Source organism: Ptychodera flava, chromosome 13 (genome assembly GCF_041260155.1).
Source record: "Ptychodera flava strain L36383 chromosome 13, AS_Pfla_20210202, whole genome shotgun sequence".
NCBI classification, from domain to species: domain Eukaryota; kingdom Metazoa; phylum Hemichordata; class Enteropneusta; family Ptychoderidae; genus Ptychodera; species Ptychodera flava.
In genome coordinates, this window is record NC_091940.1 from 21,598,156 (window position 1) to 21,619,103 (window position 20,948).

The 20,948-nt window shown below is 38.0% G+C and overlaps 1 protein-coding gene across 2 annotated transcripts; it reads right to left on the reverse strand.

The window, feature by feature from the left end:
* Nucleotides 1–105: 105 nt before the first annotated feature.
* LOC139147809 (tudor domain-containing protein 5-like) lies at nt 106–17,034 on the reverse strand. 2 transcript variants are annotated; one of them, XM_070719017.1, is made up of 20 exons: nt 16,218–17,034; nt 14,251–14,501; nt 13,589–13,645; nt 12,892–13,048; nt 11,882–12,012; nt 11,205–11,310; nt 10,983–11,065; nt 9,929–10,122; nt 9,013–9,160; nt 8,261–8,322; nt 7,538–7,607; nt 7,290–7,370; nt 6,757–6,888; nt 5,826–6,304; nt 5,216–5,330; nt 4,831–4,913; nt 3,893–3,961; nt 3,510–3,612; nt 2,686–2,819; nt 106–2,297 (listed from the first exon to the last, which is right to left on the reverse strand). In XM_070719017.1, exons 1-20 carry the CDS (start codon nt 16,933–16,935, stop codon nt 1,163–1,165), a joined length of 4,308 nt encoding a protein of 1,435 aa, XP_070575118.1. In that variant the 5' UTR covers nt 16,936–17,034; the 3' UTR covers nt 106–1,162. The 2 variants fall into 2 exon arrangements, with proteins under 2 accessions (XP_070575118.1, XP_070575119.1); XM_070719018.1 differs by having other exon boundaries at nt 988–2,297; nt 3,893–3,955.
* Nucleotides 17,035–20,948: the final 3,914 nt, after the last annotated feature.

Consider the following 20,948-nt stretch of genomic DNA (forward strand, 5'->3'; position numbering starts at 1 on the left):
ACCATGGATGAATTTGCTCCTATGTTATGTGTACGTACATGGACAATTGCACACAGACATATTAAGAGAGGGCAGTATTTACTCAACAAATGCATCACTCAAAAATTGAACAATAAATTCATATTTATTAAAGAAAACAAAAACTCTGATATATCAAAAGAGGCTCTCTTACAAAAAAGCGGGAAGAAATGCAATGAACAAGAACATCCTGACATAGAAATATTTTGGTCAGGAATGGAGCTTAGATGTGTGGGCATGATTTCACTTTACTTTTGCTAGTAATGGCAGACACTTCAATACGCTGGATAAAAACAGTTATGTGAAATGGTACATGTTGGTTTCTTGCAAACTAAAGTGCATGGTGAGTTCCCGATGTAAATAACTCCAATTTAACCGGTGAGGTAAAAGAATTGATATTCAATATTTGAATAATAAAAACTGGCAGCCTCTTCATGTCCGAAAGAAATTGTTTGATCCGGGCATTGCTGGATTTACAGCCAAGCACTGCTCAGTTGCTACGTAACTGGACTACAAGAAAACCTGGAAAACTTTTAATAAATGTTCTAATCCTAGACGATTGTAAAATATGTGATATCTTTGGTAACAGGTTTGAAAACTAGCATGCAAATTACTTTGAAGAGAGAGTGTGAGGAAGCTGTACTTGAAGAAAATGGGCACATGAAAATAAAATCCATAAGTTGTAACCCTGGCTGAAACTAGCATTGTCATAAAACCTTTTTTGGGGGGTGGAATCTGACACAACAGCTACAACTATCTAATTTACTGCATCTCTTTGTTGACATGCTTATAGCAATACAACAAAATGAAATTAAAAGTGTTAACATCTGCTTTTTGTCCTTCTTTAGTTTTGCTACCCAGTGAACATTAACATAATCTGGACGCCTATTTTCACCACTGAATTTGGATCTGTTTGGTGACGTCTTGCTCTACACATGATTCCTGTCCACAATGTGGTTAACTAAAATATAAAAAATATGGTACATTTGGAGGAAGATGTACCTAAATAAGCTAGGAATGAATCAAAAATATGACAAGGATGTGGCTTTTTCCAAGCAAAACAAGATTTTCTGTCTAATACACTACATAAATGATAAACTGTTTCAAGCTATACTTTGCAAGACAGTTTGTGCTTATGATCCTCTCAACAGTGTCCAAAGTTTTGAAACGACTGTCCAGGTATGACGTTGGACGCTTGCAGCATCTGTGCTGTTCCCCGCCCCCTGCCAGTGACAAAGCCATACCGACTGTACAGATACGGCTGCATTTGATAATAATCCACTGCTTGCTGCTGCTGATATTGATACTGCTGCTGATGATGGTGATGATGATGACCGTAGATCTGCTGTCCCGTGTAGGGATGCTGCATCATCTGAGGCTGCACCATGTACATCTGCGTTGCCGGGTGTTGTGTTGACCCTCCCTGGACTTGGGTCATCACCTGACCTAAGAGGCTGTACATCAATGCCGTGCCACTGACCTGCGGTGGTGCTTGGTACTGCTGCTGTTGATAGATGTTTTGATTGGCGTACTGGGAGTCTCTGTGCCTTATTGGATGTTCAACGTGGCTTCTATCAGGCTGAAACTCAGGAAAGCTTTGCATGGTCTTTTCAGCTGCCTCATTCTCTGTTGCTGCCTTCATCATGGGCTCAACTCTTGCCTCTAGCAGTGGACTGGCAATCTTGCATTCAATAATTGCGTCATCTGAAATCTCAGCTGTACTCATCGTAACCGCATTCCCAATACGTTCTGATGACCTGTCATGACCATCATATTTTGACCCCTGGTCCTTACTCGGGTAATCTTCCACAGTGCTTCTGACATGCTCCGATGACCTCTCAAGACCTTCCCCCTTTGACACCTGGCTCTCACGTCTGTGATCTTCCACAATGCTCATGAGGTGCTCTGATGACCTCTGATGACCTTCGCACTTTGACACCTGGCTCTCACTTCCATAATCTTCCACACTGCTCCCAACAAGCTCTAATGACCCCTCATGGCCTTTACAAATTGACACCTTGGTCTTAGTTTGGTACTCTTCCACACTGCTCCCAACATGCTCTGATGACCTCTCACGACCTTTACACTTTGACCCCTGGCTCTCGGTTTTGTAATCTTCCACAGTGACCGTGTTTTTCATATCGGTAACTTCTTCATTATGACCACTCTCCTTCTGTTTAATTGCATTTCTGATTTTTGTCATCTGTTGCTCCACATACTGCAGTTCATCAACCATACAGGTCTCCGGGTCACTGATCATTGCTTGTAAAATTCTCATTCTGCAGGAAGACCAAAAAACCAATCAAACAAACAAAAAGAAACAAACAAACAAATAAAACAAAAATAACCAATTACAGTGAGTAGTTTCTATTTTTAAGATTTTTGACAAATATTTACATTTATGTTACTTATTTGCATATTAGTCATTTGATTGACTTGGCTTGAACAAACTTACATCTGCAACCAAATGGGACTATTTCTGCCAAATTTCAAGACTCTAAGGTTTGGTAGTTTTTGCGTTTAAAATTTCCTATCATAAGTACATTTATCAAGCTCATTTGCATATATTTAGAGCCACGAAGATAAGAAGATACATGAAATTTTTGCCGCGTATCTCAGTAGGAAAAAGCGATCACCAATTGTGAATTCAACAGTTTCTGTCCTAACCTCCTGAACTGCATTGCTTGGAGCATCAGTTTGAGATCATCCACAGCTAAGTCATAAACAAGCATTTGTGTCTCCTCAGCTTCCTGGGAATTCACTTCATGCACTTCTTCTTCATACACTGTAATCTGTTCACCCTGACAACAAAGGCAAAAGAAATAGCAAACAAGAATATTGACAGAATTCTTTTCTTACGAGAGTGGAAACTAGCTCTCTTCACCAGTTATTACCATAGATAGTGACTCTTGAACCTCTTGTATTAAAGGGCCATAACTGTAACCTTTGATGATTTTTTCAATATTTTTTTTTGTTGAATGTCAATTGCAAGTTCTTGTTCTACTCCCAAGAGCATTTTTTGAAACACCAACTATTAAGCGGGTCAATACAAAATCTTCACAAGTAAACTGCACTGCTATTGTTTACATTTGAATTCCAGTCTGGACCAGAATTCACTTGACAAGCTGAATAATGCGTTACAACATGATTTGTTGAAGGAGAAGAAACTGGAGTCGACATTAAAACAAAATTAGTGAAAACTAATAAAACAACAGTTACAGCTACTGGCCCTTCAATCATACAGATTATGCAACCTGATCGTTTCTTTACAATCTTGCAATAAAGTGTGACCTTTCATGATTTCCAACAGACGAGAGCAGTTTGGTGCAACTTATTCAATCCTCTTTGACAGTACATGTCCTTTCTCAAACACATCAAACAATAAAGAGTGCTAATGGTATGGCCATAAACATCAGTTTGCCAGAGTCTTTATTCCATGTAGCCAGAGAGGGCGCACTTCAACAGCAGGTTTGTGGGGACACTGATCTCACCTTCCAGTAGCCATCATCAGGGTCAAAGGTCTCAAACTCTTGCTCTAGGTGATTTGCAAGTTCTTCCTTCTTGCAGTCAAAGATCTTCAAGATGGTTGGAACACTGGAAACAAATATGAGAGAGGTTGGAAAGTATTGTAATGTTGGTATGCATTAAGGTAATACACAGCTCATCTTCAAAATATTGAAATTATTTTAATTCTCTGCTGCTGTCTGTTCCAGAAATCAACCTGTGTACAAAAAATAATAAATCTCCGAGTTATAGAGTGAGTAACAGATGACAGCCCTGATGACTCAAAGCTCATGGTATTATAACGGCATGGCAATGCATTGTGGGTATATAGGGTGATTACTTCATTGGGAAACATGAATGAACGTCTTACCTTGATAAATGATAAAATGTCAGATACGGCTTGACTTCATCCCCTTGGAGACAACCAGGGACACTATAACTATACAGAGTGAAAAATTGCAGAATACAATTAAATGATGAGATTTCCACAAACGGCTTACATATAAAAGCTCATTATTTGGTGAGTATACTGAAGATGTTTGTTAGAAATCTGAGACTGCTGGCTCTCAGTTGGCAAGCTGCAATTACACAAAGTTCATTTGTCAGTAAAGTCTTTCAGTTACTGAGTGAACGTATGATTATCAAGGCTGTTGTTTAAGATTGAAAGCGCTATGTGGCATTTGCTGGATATTGTATCAGCTGATGTGTTTATACTGTAATTCTTTTGATTAACTGAAATATGAACCTACAGCATCCAGTACTAGCTGCGTTTCCTCTGGCTTCTGAAATTTTTTAGTAAATTTACGAATTGGGTATTGAAACTTTTCGTAAATTTTGAAATTCATAAGTAAACTTAACCATTCCAATACGGAATAGCATTCAATCAAATTCGAATTAAGTACAACATGTGCTTAGACAGATCTATTTTGAGGTTTGGGGGCCTTCAGCTCTCAATCAACTAGCTGCTTCCTTGCATTCGTATATTTACGAATCAACAATGAAAAAAATAGTAAATCATCTAAAAAATTAGTAATTTTACGAATTTGAGAGTGGCAGAGGAAACACAGACTAGAACAGCAACATGGTGGAACATGTTGTTAGGTATGCAAATATGATGATAATATGCAAATATGATGACAATATGCAAATATGATGACAATACGCATAAAAGATTAGATAATATGCAAATGCGATGATAATAACTCATTATCAATGAAGAATACTCATACACCATAGATATACCAACAGTGGATGATCAGCAACATTTGCAAACCAAATGCACTATTTTGATTGGTTCAGAGGTCTCACCTTTTGATCTCCTCGAACAACTCTTCATGATCTTTCCTTGCCAAGATAATTCTCTTCACATGGCTGACATTGGCCTTCCTCAGCTGAAATGATAGGAGCAGGAAGGAGTGCAACATCATCAAATGGTGGAAATAAAGCAAGGTGTTCATGAGTTTTTGTTCAAGTAGGCAACAAAGAGCCATCAAAGTGCACTGACAGAAAAACCATAGGATTAGGGTTTGAATACTTTTCCAGGATGAGAATAATCTTAACAGGCCAGTAGCCATACCTTTTGAAGATTTTTTCCCCCAATTTTTGGTTTTAACATAAACACATTTTAACGTCACAAATTTAACTTAAACAAACAAATTTCTGCCCAAACCTCTCTCTCTCTCTTGTTGCTTACCATGGCTCTGAGCATGTCTATCTCCCACAGGTATGAGGATATTTCTCCACTGAGCAGGTATGGCTCCCCCTCGTATTTGACGATGTGAGCGATTTCTTCGTCACCAAGCCTGACCCTGGGATGACAGTGAGAGAGAAAATAGATGATGCTACATGCGAGAAAACTTACAAATCATGAAGAAATGGGGAAAAAATTTTCATTCATAGGGAGATCAAAATTACATTTTCTAAAGACGTAAGGCCAAGATATTGTAAGATCTTCAGTGAAAGGAAGACTGCTGAATACACACATCCTGTCAATCAAAGCCCTCATCTTTACAAAGTTACTGGCGTTCCATCTAACCATCTTTCCCTGAACAGGAATGACATTCCTGTAGATGGACAACTTCCGGTTATTCAAGCTTGTACTTCAAGTACTTCTAAAGTGCAATCACTGACTGTAATGGACTAGGAGCTCAGACCTTGCTGCGCAAGTAAAAAGGCTAACCATACAATTTTCTTTGAAATACAACTTTTTCCACCCTCTGTTTGTATATTTATTTCACAACAACAATAACCAAAAGAAATGCAGCATAATTGTGCTGTGTAACTCTGTACGGAGTAAAACTTACAGCTTGACACTTCTTGGTGTCACCTCCCCCTCAGTCTCCTCCTTGTCGTCTTCCTCCTCCTCTTCAATACTCATATCCAGTACTCCATCCAATTCCCTGTTGATCTGTTCCATGAGTTCAATGTCCTCCTGGGATAGGGAGTATCCGATGGTTCCGTCGTCAATGGCGATCATTGGATCGATTGGATCTGTTGCGGTTGCCTTGTCTTCTACGACTGGTTCTGGACTGGTTTGCTTATTGGTGATTTCTGGTTGCTTGCAAACTGTTGGTTCCTTTTTGGGTTCTTGGCTTGTTGCTTGAATGCTGGCAACTTCTTCAGTTTGGACTACATCTGGCCTTGGAGGGTTGACCTCTGGCCTGGCAGGTTTGACCTCTGGCCCTGAGAGTTTGACCTCTGGCCTTGGAGGTTTGACCTCTGGTCCTGATGGTTTGACCTCTGGCCTTGGAGGTTCAATTTCCATGTATGTATTTACATAGGTCTGAGAGGAAAATACGATAATGAATACGGCCAAAGTAATTAATTTTTTTGTTTCGTGTCCCTCTGAATCTAAGTTTTTGGAGGCTTTCATAAAAGACACATTGTATTTGAACAAGACTTTACCACACAGCTTTTCTGCCCCTAAATCTTGGGTTAAAAGTAGTGTAAACTGTAATTAATATGACGGAACGCTTACAGAATGTCACATTGTCATGTAAATTGTGAAGGAGAAAAAGAAGTTTCTACTTTTATTCTTTATGGACACTAATAATACATGCAAACAATCTGGTAAATAAAAAAGCTGCAGGTGTGAAATTTTCTGTGTGTTTTCAAACTGCTCACCACCTAAACTTTCAAAATTTAAATGGGCACAAAACAAAGAATTTAAATTACTGTGGCCCAAATATCAAATGCTTCAACTTGATTTTTTTCCAAAAACGCAATCATAATTACCTGCTGTGATACAGCATTCTTAATTGGCTTCTCCGGACTGAATATGGCATGACCCTCACCAATCAAAAGGTCATTGAGGTGAATGTCCACTTCTGAACTTGTATCACACAGACAACAAGACATTACACCATGCTAGCAAAACAAAAAAAAGTAAGTCTTAGCATGTTCAATCTCAGCAGATGTTTGTGGTGATTTTTTCACTATTTTTGTTTTGTACGCTAATTGCTTATTATTGTTCTACTCCCAAGAGCAAGTTTAAACACCAATTTTCAGCTCGTCAATACAGCATCTCTTCATGTAAAATGCACTGTTACTCTTTTCACAAAGCAAAACAGAACAAGAGTGTTTTTTTCAAAGATTAGGTGATAGTAAAAGAAACTTTATCATGGTATGTATTGCATGACTGTACAGCAAAGAATCATAGTATACTCCCGTAACCAAGTATTTCAATAGTATCTCTGGTCATCTTCTGCATCCAAAAATGTGCATACATGAGAACACAGGATCTGTATTACAGGTAAAGTATTGTTTACCTCTACACCAATCACCCAGGCTATCAGAGGCTTGTCTTTACATAGCTCAAGAATCCTATCCCGTGTAGACTTAGTCCAAACCTGAAATTGAATAAAAGTGCAACTGCCAGTGCTGTCCCATGTCTATGCTACAACTTTCCCTTTCAAAATTTTTGATATCTTGAGAATATCGAAAAGTGTCATAAAAATGTGGAAACTACTCATGTCTAGGCAGATTATTGAATGAGCAAATGACAGGAGACACTGACCCCTTTGGCAGGTTTGATGTTGGCAAGTCTTGCTGGAACTGCCTGGGCTGGTAGTTGAAGAAATACAGACCTGAAAGTGGATAAAAAAACAAAAGCACAAATATAAACTCACCACAGAGGGAGTATGTTGAACTTCCCCTTTCTTCTCCCTTCACTATACTTACCACCTGAAGTCCAAGTTCAAAAGCCAAGTTCAGTGAAGGCTAAAGGGTATGTACAGACTTCATGAACTTCCTTGTGATTTGTGGAAAACATCATTAAAGTCATATGTACCTCAAATATGACTTTGTCACCTTAGTGAGTCACAAAGTCTCAGGCAGTTGACAATATTTTCAATATAGCAGATTGCTATAGGTAAAACCCAGAAGATTACAGAAACAAAGAAAAGTTTTAGGTTATACGGGAATATCATACCAGAAATGCAACAAAGATGAAAATATGAGTGAGTTTAGCTAGTTTTACAAACAAACAGAACTTTCTGCCCTAACATCGACTATGTTTGTGTTAAAAGTATTTCAAAGATCACTATCTCAAATTCTTGCTGTGATAAAGTCAAATTTTTACCCACAATGCATTTCGGTATCATATAGTTTGCGCCCTTGCACAAGACAAAAGCTATTTTAAGGTAACGGGATATATTTCTTAATCTGATCAGGAACTGTAAAAAGCATCTTCATCATTTCTTGATGCATATTCACCATTTGAGAGCATGAAATCACTTACTTAAGGAGTCTTAGGCAGCTCTTTGGAACTGTTGCTGTGTTACCATAGTCCACATACATAATCTGATGAAAGAAACAATTGCTCTGTGTAAGTTTTCTGAACACAAAATAGGAAAAAACATGGTTAATATTCGGATGATGGTACACTGTATCTGACTCTTAAAATTATGTAGCAAGTGCTCCACAAAAGCAATACTGATGCAGACACAAGCGGAATAGTACAGCACCATCATCAAGGTCACTGTGCAAAAAAAAAAAAACGAGAGATAATGCTGTGCAAGATTTCACAGCATATGGTTCCAAATGTATTTAACACATTTTTGTGGATAACAATTCATATCTTTCATATTGCAGGAGTAAACACATGAAGACATTTAGTTATGCTTGCCTCATATATCCCATATCCTGCATGTCAGGCAGTACCACTTACCCATCTGCCTGGTCAGTCTATAGTGGTATTCAGCCAACACCATACATATTTTCTGTTACTCAGCTAGCTCAGTGTGTTACAGCAGGTTTAGTCAGTAAATATAATGTGTACATGTCACTGTATTCAGGGCCACCAAAAGTTCAAGTCTTTGGTGAAATGCAACATATGGGATTTTCTATGCCCAATTAGTGTTAATCAAATTGACCTGATGGTGACATAAGGAACTTGGCAGGATAAGGGTCAAACATCAAACAAGCATCTACAACAGATTTGGGTAAAACTACTCAAACACTAACGGTTATAAGATATTGGTCTCATCTTACCTCAATGAATTCTGAATCTCGGATACCAGTGATAGCAGCTCTGTGCCAGTTGTTATCCTGTTGATAGATAGCCACACATACTTGACCCACAGTCAGCATGGAGTCCGGCATCATATATTGGTCACCCTCTGGATAACAGTAGATCTTCCTGTGAGGAAAATGTCAGTTTAATATCCTAATGGCTGGCTACATGGAAACAACACGCTGTGTTTTATTCTTACTTTGGTCAAGTGCTTCAGGTTATCAAGGCAATAACGTTGCTTGCTGATGGCCCAACAGGGCGAAATGGTTGTAGACGTTGGAGTGAAAAAATATTCTGCTGGGCAGTAACTTTAAAACAGCTTAGTACCAGTTAGCATAAAACAGACCAGAATTCAAATTTGTGCTTGAAGACCCATTCTTGTCTACTATAAAAATACATCTCAGTTTCATTTTTGTTTTCTGGATTTTGCACTTTTTGAAGTTGCTGTCATAGCCAGTACTAGCCATATTGTCACAAAACAAACAACAAACACAGCTTTATGAAACTTAATGACAACTCACAAGACCAGTAGCTACAAATGTTGATGAGGTTTTTTTTCATTATTTTATTTTTAAAGTCAACTACCCTTTCTTTTCATACTCCCCTAATTACGTTTACAGTGTTGAGCTTATCAACTCATCGTGTGTATGTGTGGACTGAATTGTTATTGTTGACAAGTGAATTCTGGTCTGGACTAGAACTCAGATGAATACAATAACAGTGCACTTTACACGTATAGGCACTATGTTGACAAGCTGAAGAGTGGATGTTTCAACATGCTTTGGGGAGTAGAAGAACTTGCAACTGACATACAAAACAAATATAGTGAAAAAAAAAAATCATTAAATTTACAGCTACTGGCCCTTATTTCCCATTTGAAACAGAATTACTAACTCTAGAGCATCCATGACGATGTCCAATGGCAAAGAAGTCTGGTCACTCTTTATCTGGATGTGGAAGTTCTCCGGGCTGACGACACTCGCTAGATAGACTTCCAACATTTCAACGCCTGTGGGCAACACCTGGGTGCTGTAACTGACTCCTCCACCTACAGCGTCGGGAGGAACACCTCGAAAACGACTCCACTTCTGACGAAAGATTTATATTATGTCACCGTATTTGCCACAGATTTCACAGTGGAGTCAGTGGGAAAAACAAATCAGTTTTGCATTCCTGACTTTGAGGGCAGTCTTTCCCTACATGCAAGTAAAGTACTATGTAAAATATTTGTTTACATACACTTATGAAGATTGACTTTCTTTATTAATGTTTGAATAAATTTATCTTTCATTAAAATGTATGTAAAATAACACAACTGCTATATTTCGTTACTCCTGAGAGATATTTTGTCAACGACGGGTGAGGTCAGAGTTCATCATTACCAGGATGACCATTTTACCCTTCCATCACTTAATTTTTTGGTGGAACCCTATTTGTTTTCAATAGCAAGGCTGTACATCAGTTGGAGAAAATCAGGGTAAAAGGTTCAGGGTAAAAGATTATATTTACAGTGGCGGACAAAATATTTGAGATAGCAAAGGTGAAAAGTCCCTATCAATATCCTTTGAGATGTTCCTATTTCCCTAGTAAAACATTAGACTGGTTGTTTACAATATTTACCACGAAACTAAAAAATCTTAAGTTTTCTCATTACACTTACACAGGAATAGCAGCCATCTTGAATTTTGAATGTAAGTACACATTGGGTAATTTATTTCTCTAAAATTTAATTTTACATGCTGACCCCCTAAATTCTATTGTGAAATTCAAAAGGAAATGATTTAAAGTTTCCTTACCAAAAGTTTGAGCGAAAGTTAAAGTCTTTCAATTGCGAGGCGCTTGCCACTTTAATGGCTACCCATGACAAGAACATAAACAAATTTTTGCCAGACTCTGTTTGACAGAAGCGCTGGCACCAGGTGATAAAAAACCAATGACTGGCGATTACCTTTGGCTGGGCTGCGGTAACCTCTGATGGTGTCAGACTCGGAGAAGGCTGATAATTGGGGTTTGCTGTCAGAACGATGCAGCCTAAGACAAAATGAACAATATGCATATGTTAACAACAACAAGACACAAGTAAAGTAATCGTCAAGAATGTAGATGTGTCTTTGAAATGTAGTGTGGTATTCAAAACAAAGTTGAGTTTCTAATTTTCAATTTTGCTTACCACTTAATCTTTCCTTGACTTGAACAACATCTGGTATCGACCGGAAGAGAGATGTAAGATCTGTAAATCCGTAATCTTGAGGGAAAAGCTTCTCTTTTACTTGAGACTGTACAGAGGAGAGGGAAAAAATGTCAATTTTCCATCTTACAACTGTCATTATGGATACAGATTACTACATTTTACTGCCCCCTTGCAGAGTGCTTTGCTACACAGTGAATTCCAAATAGGATGTAAATGCCCCATACTAAAGAAAATCCATTCCAATTTATGATATTCAACTCTTTGAATAGTACATCTAAACTGTAACTTTGAATGCACTCTATACCCATATATATTTATCTTTGAAATGTGTGCGAACGGCAAAATATTAAAACGGTACTTTAAGTATGATAGGATGTCCTGTTTCGAAAAGTTGAGATGGTTTGACAAAGAGAATTTGAAATCATCCGCAGAATTATCTAGTCAAAAAATCAGAATGTACATCAACATTGAGCACACTGATGCCTTGTAAAAGGCTAAGCGCCAGGGTGGTGTATCAACACAATGCAAAAGACTTGACGAAACAGATATAGCCATTTCTGACCAGACCAAACCATCTCCGGTTCTTTTGGCCCCATTCTGAATCTGAATCTGAATCCCTGCAGTGACTTTGTGCACAGTTCACCATCAATACTCACCCAATACACACTTTGGAAATTTGACAGGAATATCCCGCTAGGTTGAGATGACACAGAACACCAAATGTTGTTCTTCAGTGTGTCATCGATTGGTTTCCCATCTTTTGGCTTCTTAGGAGAACTTGTTTCTTCTGTAAGCCGGAAAAGTCAAACAACTTTCAGTACAATACAAGTATGAACACACATGCATCTAGTTTGTGTCCTATCCACAGTTGAGCAAGACTTTTTTCTGACAGCATGAAGGCATGACTAGACTTCCTGCACTGATTGGAAAGCTGTAGCACAAACGATAAAATTGAATTTCACGCCATTTTTCATAGAAGTACCCTAACGAATGAATTTCTCTGAGCATACAGACCTCACTATTTAACTTTGCAAACAGTCAGGTGACAACAAACACAGTAGACAGCAAAAGAGAACAGATTCTGATGTTCTCTCTCCTGTAATATAGTTAAATGTTTGATTGTCAAGCGCATGTAAAATGATGACAAATGAGAAATAGGATTGCTGAGAAATGAAGGTGGTTTTTCAACTTTAAATTTTTGTATAGGGGTACCTGAGTCTTCTAGGTTTGATCTAAATATTTTTTAATAGCATATTACAGCAAAAGCCCTATTTTTACCCTTTCCCTACAAAAATAGAATTTGCATAGAATTTACCTCATTTGCATATTTTTGACGCAAACATGTTCATTTCAACAAATTTACATCTCCACTCTATGACGCACCGGCACACCAAATACTAAGACAGTAGGTGCTGCAGTTTTCAAGTTTTTGATATGAATGGACAGACAGACAGACGTACATACATACATACATTCATTTTTCATACCTATAAGAATAGCTGCCATTGCCATATCTACACATGGCACTTGGGAGCTAAAAATTACTGTTTTGTGAATATCCCACCCACGAAAGGTATAATTGCATAATAATCACTAGATATTTTTAAAAAACGAAAAGTAAAGATAAAAGCATAAACATCAGAGTGTGCTCATGTCTTCCTCTCACCTTGTGATTGGTCCACATGTTGCTTGGCATCATACAACAGCCAATCACCTTTTGGTGTTGGTCTCTTTATGGTGACAACATCTGGCATCAAAGCAACTAACTCTATGACACTGTAGAAACCCAGCTGTTTGAGCGGCAAATCTTTGCCCCTGAGTTTCTGACAAAGAATGTAATGAAGAAAGAATGAATGATATGGCTGACAGGAAATTACTGGCAAGGTGCGGCCCAGAAAAAGTTGCCCCTGATTTGCCAATTTATTTGTGATCCCATTACACAGGTGTACAGTATGTGTACCAGGCCATGTAACAGATTTGATAAAACATCACCCTGAAGATCTGATTTTCTTTAAAAAATATGACTCTTTTCTGAGATACTGTCACTGCAACCATCAACTATGTAATGAAAAATGTAATGAAAACCTTCTCTGGGATTTAAAAAGCTTCTTCAATAACTGAAAAATATATCTAACATGTCTCCTTTCATTTTTTGTCAAAATTTTAGCGATAAATATCTTAAAAATCCAAAAATTTAAATTATGCCTTCTGCTTCAGTAATTCTTTCAGTCTCTTTTCAGCACTGCTGTTTATTTGTGACAATTTTTATCTCAAACTCTGTAAATCAACATTACAGAGGACCACATGGATCTAAAAATATTCCGCAAAACAAATCTTGTTTATTGAATGGTCTCCCTGCTCACCTTGTACTCATGAGGTAATCTTGCTGCCCACATACCAGCCGGTCTTTTGCTCAAAACCTGATTACCAGTCATAGAGGAAATATAACAGAATATGAGATTCACTTACCACATAATCACAAAAATAATAATAATTTTAGAAAGAAGTTCTAATAATATTCACATTTATATGTAAGGGTATCACATTTTCAGACAACTTGCATGTTCTCTTCATAACATGAAAACTGACTGTCTTCTCTTCTGTTGAATTCAATTGCATGCTGACTGAAAATGAACTGAACAAACTGAACTGATCTGGTAGCTAATGTATATAGTTTCTGATGAAAAGAACAAGATGTTCTCACTTCCTCAGTACACTGCGAGTTTGAGAAGACCAGACTGGGATCAATTTGCTCTCACACTCGGCATTATCATGGCAGAGAAATGAATTTTCATTTTACAAATGCTAATTGGTTATTTGCCATCACAATGCCCACAGCATCACATGTTATTTGACAAATAGATGGAATGCCTCACACTGATTGAGAATTTGTGTCTCACACGAGCCAGGAGAGATATTCCCAAACTCATGCGAGACATTTTCATCTAAGTCACTTGGTGTTTGGGATTCTTAATTTCTACCTCTGCTAAATATTGAATAAAAGAGACAAAGTCCAGAAACTCACAGCTGTGATTTCTTCTTTCAACTCTGCATCGATGTTCTCTACTGAGCTGGATTCTGAGATGTAACTTATTGTCACATCCTCTATCTTCTCTTCATCTTCCACATCGCCAGACACTTGGACTGATTCACAAGTCTCTGGATTCCTGCTCGCCAAAACTTTCTCCTCCTTTGATTGACTTTGGACCTCATTCCCGATAAACACGACCTGTTCCTCTTGTTTTGGCTGACTCGGCTGTGTTACATTGGAAATATCTGCGGACAAGAAAAAAAATTTTTTTTCCTCACTTTCCAGTAATGTAGAGATGCTGGTTGTAATTTACAGAAGCCTGGCTAGATTCAACTTCCTATGAAGGCATGCTGGATTTCATGACACAGATGCTGATGATGTGTTATGTGATGGTGTGGCTGATGAGAAACAAACTGGTGACAATGTTGATGATGACAATGATGGTGATGATACCAGGACGAACTTTTGGTGTTGGTGATGATGATGACAATGTGATATCAAAGGTGATGATGATGATGATTACATAGCCACGACAATGATGACGATGTGTTGAAGGGAATGATGATACACAGCTAGAGAAAATGGGAGAAGGGATGAAAATGAAGGTTACAATGTTGCTGCATAGGGTGATGTTACAGCACAACTGTTACTCTGTCTGGTAACTGTGGTAGTGATGATGCGTGTGTTTTGTTACAACAGCCACAGAAAAATATTAAATGTGAGTTTTAACATTAATAGGCCAGTAATGGTAACTTTTGATGATTTTTTTTATTTTGATTGTCTATTGTAAATTCTTATTCTACCCAATACAGAATGTTGAAACACCCATTATTTAGCTGGTCAACATAGCCTCTATGTGTGTACAATGCACTGTTACTGTTTACATTTGAATTCTAGACTGGACCAGAATTCACTTGTCAACAAAAACAACGCAAGTTTACACATGTTCAGGTTGAGTTGACAAACTGAATACTGTGCATATAATGCAACAGTCAATGTAATCCCCGAGGGACACCACCTCGCGCTCGGGCGATACGTTACAAATGTGGGGGATCAGACCGCGTTTGACAGGGTTCTCGAGCTCCGATGATGATGATGATTAAACATTTAAAAATGAAGAAAAATAAAAATATATTTGGACTCAGTAAAGTTGTTGTTGTTGTTGTTATTGTTGTTGTTGTTGTAGTTGATAGTATTTGCAGAAAAGGACAAATTATGCGCTGCAAAATTCAATACAGCCTCACTGTACACATGGAGGTAAGCTACCTCCATGCTATACACATGCGCTCCAAATTCAATACAGCCTAACTTTACTGAATTTGGAGCGCATGTGTATATAGTATAAAGGCTGTATTGAATTTTGCAGTGTATGTGTATAGTTTGGCTGTATTGAATTTGCAGCACATACTTTGTTCTTTTCTGCAAATACTATCAACAACAACAATAACAACGACAACAACTTTACTGAGTCCAAATATATTTTTATTTTTCTTCATTTTTAAATGTTTAATCATCATCATCATCGGAGCTCGAGAACCCTGTGGTCAGACCGCGTTTGCCATGAAACTATGCCAAAGGGGGTGGGGCAATTGCCTCATATTAATCCCCCCCCCTGGTCACTTTCACGGACAATCGCAGAATTTATGAATGCCCCACCCATTGGGGTGAGGGAAATGTGGGGGAATTTCCAGATTGTCTTGCCCCAGGGGGGTGGAGCCTATGGCAATATTCATGACTTTCCAAACCTTCACCTCGCCCCGAGGTGGTGGGTGGGAGTTGACATTGATGCTTTGGGGAACAGAACTAGTGATTATAGCAAAACGGTGAAAAATCATCAAAAGTCAGCATGCATTAATGGCCCTTTACAAAAGAATCATAGTCTTATAATGGCTGTGTGCGATATTTCAGAATGAGAAAAAATTGATTTTCCACTACTAGTCTATGAACAAACAAAGTCTTACTTTTAAACTCAGTCGAACTTTTTATCTTTTGTAGTCCGCGCTGACTGTGGTTTTGAGCTTCGTCCTCCTCCGACGGCGGCGGCGGGACCTTTCCGAAAAGTTTAAATCCACCTCCACCCAGTGGCTGAATGGTTACCAGATCTGGTAGAGCTTTCAAAATATCCCCTAGCGACTTGAATCCCATCGCTGTGAAGTTGATGTGATGACCAAAACGCCTGGCAAACGCAGTGTTGAAACTCGACCCAAGCAGGCCGTTCGGATAGAGGAAGAGGAGTTCCTTGACCTTCGCCCGAAGATGCGCGGGTACCGTTGGCAGATCGACTGCCATGAGGGGTTTGATTGGTCCGCGAGGTGGCGGCGGCGGTATTCTCCTGACGAACGATGGGTATCCACGACCGCCGCGACCGCGTCCACGGCCACGGCGGCTCTTGCTGATCTTCTGCCTGGACACCAAGCTGGCGATATGTTTCGTCGTTACATCTGCTACACCTTCCAAGATCAAATGACCCCGATCGTAGGTAAACTTCGCGCATTCTGGGATGGCTTTCAGGAATTCCAATGTGGAGTTGTACCCAAGTTTCCTATACGGGATGGGGTGACCTAACATATTTCGATAATCATTGTCGATTTGGTTCGGGGTCAAACCGGTCGGGGAAGAAATCAGCAACGCCCGAAGATTCTTCTTCACTTCCTCACGTAGTTCAGCTAATTCTGACATGTCTGTCTTCGTGGAAGAACAAAGGATGGAGCGATGAATTCACATTTGGATTTACTCTGCTGAGTGGCAAGGAAAATTACTAGTCACATGTATTACATAAGGCCCCTTAAGCTACCGAATCTTATTCAAACCCTCTATCGCGATGTCGCATGTCGGACAATTCCAGTCGTACAGGGCTACGTTTCCAGGTTTGCTTGTTCTTCCCTGTTCTCGTTCTCTGTAGAAAGGCGAATATTAGCAAATTGTAACAGAAAACAACAAGTAGGGGTGAAATGTCACCAACTTCACATCAAATTGAAACAGTTCCCAGCAGAATCAATAAAGGCTTCGAGAGAGGGCGCTCCGATATGATTGTGTCAGCGAGCACTGCAGCATCTCAATACCCCTTGGAGACCCTGGAAAAGCAGGAACAACCTTGGGGATGGGAGGGGAGAGGAGGTGTACTCAAAATATTTTTATACGGGGAATATCCCAAGTTGAAAACGTCTACCCATTAAAAAAATGACCTGTTGATAGGATTTTCTACTCAATTTGAGGAATCTTTACGGTTATTGAATTACATGTGAAGGTAAAGTATGGGAAAATTTCAAATATTATCGACCCATGTTAAGTATGTGAAACGCTGACTCATGTTCAGGCATTTTTGTGAAATAAGTGACCCACTCAGGCGGCAGATACACATCTTTATATGGGGGAACAGGGGCGGGGTCCGGTGTATTATTGTTTAAAACATACGGGCGTTGCGCGAAAAATAGTGACCATTCAAAAGTGTTTGCATAAAAACTAGTTAGCCCCCTGTTTTCGTGGGCAAGAAACAAACAAAAAACAAACAAAAAAAGCAAAACAAAACAGTGACCCTTTCCCTACACGCCACAGTCCATGTCAACAAAATCTAATCTAATTTGATATTTGAAGTTTCAAAGAATATAATTAAACCTTTACATATAGGCTACCTTTACATATAATCTAATCAAACTTAGATCAGGTAAAAACATTTTCACCGATCCTAAACACATCTAAAATATGCAACACCGTCAACAAGCTGTCTTCCAATTGTAACAGTAGCCCAGTCAATCTTGACAAATTGACAGATTTCGTCGGTATCCAAAAAAAAACCCTCTTTCAATTTTCGACTCCCAACTCAAATTTCTAAACTGTAAGAAATCTCCCGGTTCAGATTTATTATCACCCAAATTCTTTAAGATGGCAGTCAACACTATAGCACCTTCCCTTACGTATGCATTTAACTGCTGCATTATCAAAGGTCAGTTTCCATCTTTATGGAAATTGGCTCGTGTTAGTCCAATCCATAAAAAGGTCCAATAGACGAACCTGGTAACTACAAGCAAATAAGTGTACTTCCTGTACTTTTCAAATTTCTTGAACGCCATATTCACAATCACCTTGTAAAATTCTTTTCTTTTCTAACCAATCTGGATTTCGCGCGAAACACTCTTGTGAAAGTACACTTGTTGGTTTGGTCAACTCATGGACTAAAGAAATCGATCGTGGAAACATCATTGGTTCAGCATTTTTAGACCTGAGCAAAGCGTCAATTGCTGTAATGTTTACATACATCTACAGTTTGGCCTGTAATTGTACAGAGAGCGCTTTTATCGTTTGTAGAGAAACTTGCTACAGCCTATGTGTCAATATGGCTATCCATAAAACCCCGGCTCTCTCCAACCTAGCTGTAATCTCTGTCCAGTCCCAATTGCGGTAAAACACAAAGAGGGAAATGGACACTAAAGAGAATGTGACAGAGACAATAGGTCTGAAGTTTTAAAGCTTCTTTGCGGGGAAATGGTCTTAAAGTTTGCCACCCGACTTAAATGGAGGCTTATTTATTTATTTATTTATTTATTTATTTATTTATTTATTTATTTATTTATTTACTTATAGCGTTCAACGAACGACAGGCATTATCATTTAGAAAGTACAGTAAGCTTCAATTATTACAAATAACTAAGAATAAAGAACATTTGATGGATAATCGGGTTTGTCGATTGGGAATGTATATTTATGGAGGGATGGGAATAATTAGCAGCTATATTGCGGGCCTGGAGAGGGCGCACCACGAGTTTCCAGTCGTGAAGAAGAACGATGGAACGATAAGGGAGCCTTCAGTAATTACAGGGGGGGGCGGGGGAATTGGGGGGAGGGTCACTTTTTAGAAAACAGTTCAAGGGGGAGGGTCACTTTTTATAAACCTATCTTGGGGGAGGGTCACTTTTGACAGAAGCTGATATTATGGCCAAAACTTTGATTGTCCGTGTGATATTTCCTGAATAGGAAATCACCAACAAAATACGCACACACTTATAGACCGCCATGCATAGTAAATTGACATTTGGTGAGATTCCAAAATCAAATTTCTTACACAACCATAGACTTGTAACCACTCTAGTCTAATCAAGAACGATAATGTTAATAATCAAGCATACATAAATGTACAGATTTATCTAATTTTGTACTGAAAAAAAATTATTCATAGTTTCATCATAGACCCCTATGCATAGTGAATCGACATTTTGGTGAAATTCCAAAATCAAATTTCTTGCACAACCATGAACTTGTAACCATTCTAGTCTTATCAAGAACAATAATGTGAATAATCAAGCATACATAAATGCACAGATTTATCTAATTTTGTACTGAAAAAAAATTATTCATAGTTTCGTCATAGACCCCAATGCATAGTGAATCGACATTTTGGTGAAATTCCAAAATCAAATTTCTTGCACAACCATGGACTTGTTACCACTCTTGTCTTATCAAGAACAATAATGTGAATAATCAAGCATGCATAAATGCACAGATTTATCTAATTTTGTACTGAAAAAAAATTATTCATAGTTTCATCATAGACCCCAATGCATAGTGAATCGACATTTCAGTGAAATTCCAAAATCAAATTTCTTACACAATCATATTTTTGTAACCATTCTAGTCTAATCAAGAACGATAATTTCAATAATCAAGCATACATAAATGCACAGATTTATCTAATTTTGTACTGAAAAAAAATATTCATAGTTTCATCATAGACCCCTATGCATAGTGAATCGACATTTTGGTGAAATTCCAAAATCAAATTTCTTGCACAACCATGAACTTGTAACCACTCTAGTCTTATCAAGAACAATAATGTGAATAATCAAGCATACATAAATGCACAGATTTATCTAATTTTGTACTGAAAAAAAAATATTCATAGTTTCATCATAGACCCCAATGCATAGTGAATCGACATTTTGGTGAAATTCCAAAATCAAATTTCTTGCACAACCATGGACTTGTTACCACTCTTGTCTTATCAAGAACAATAATGTGAATAATCAAGCATGCATAAATGCACAGATTTATCTAATTTTGTACTGAAAAAAAATTATTCATAGTTTCATCATAGACCCCAATGCATAGTGAATCGACATTTCAGTGAAATTCCAAAATCAAATTTCTTACACAACCATGGACTTGTAACCAATGTAGTCTAATCAAGAACAATAATCTAAATAATCAAGCATGCATAAATGCACAGATTTATCTAATTTTGTACTGAAAAAAATTATTCATAGTTTCATCATAGACCCCAATGCATAGTGTATTGAATGACATTTGGTGAAATTCCAAAAACAAATTTCTTACACAACCATAGATTTGTAACCACTCTAGTCTAATCAAGAAAATTAATATCAATAATCAAGAGTACAGAAATGCAAAGATTTACCTATTTTTGTATTGGAAAAAAACTATTCATAATTTCATCATAAACACCATGGATAGTGAACCGACTTTTTAGATGAAATTCCAAAATCAAATTTCTTGCACAACCATGGACTTGTTACCACTCTTGTCTTATCAAGAACAATAATGTGAATAATCAAACATGCATAAATGCACAGATTTATCTAATTTTGTACTGAAAAAAAATTATTCATAGTTTCGTCATAGACCCCAATGCATAGTGAATCGACATTTCAGTGAAATTCCAAAATCAAATTTCTTACACA

Bases quoted from the DNA above. Each gene is read 5' to 3' on its own strand.
- LOC139147809 (XM_070719017.1), bottom strand. From the start codon at position 16,935: ATGTCAGAATTAGCTGAACTACGTGAGGAAGTGAAGAAGAATCTTCGG. The intron at 9,161-9,928 runs GTTAGTAATTCT...TTTTCCTCACAG, and splicing joins ATCGTCATGGATGCTCTAGA to GAAGATCTACTGTTATCCAG. The intron at 3,613-3,892 runs GTAAGACGTTCA...ATTTGTTTCCAG, and splicing joins ACATTTTATCATTTATCAAG to TGTTCCAACCATCTTGAAGA.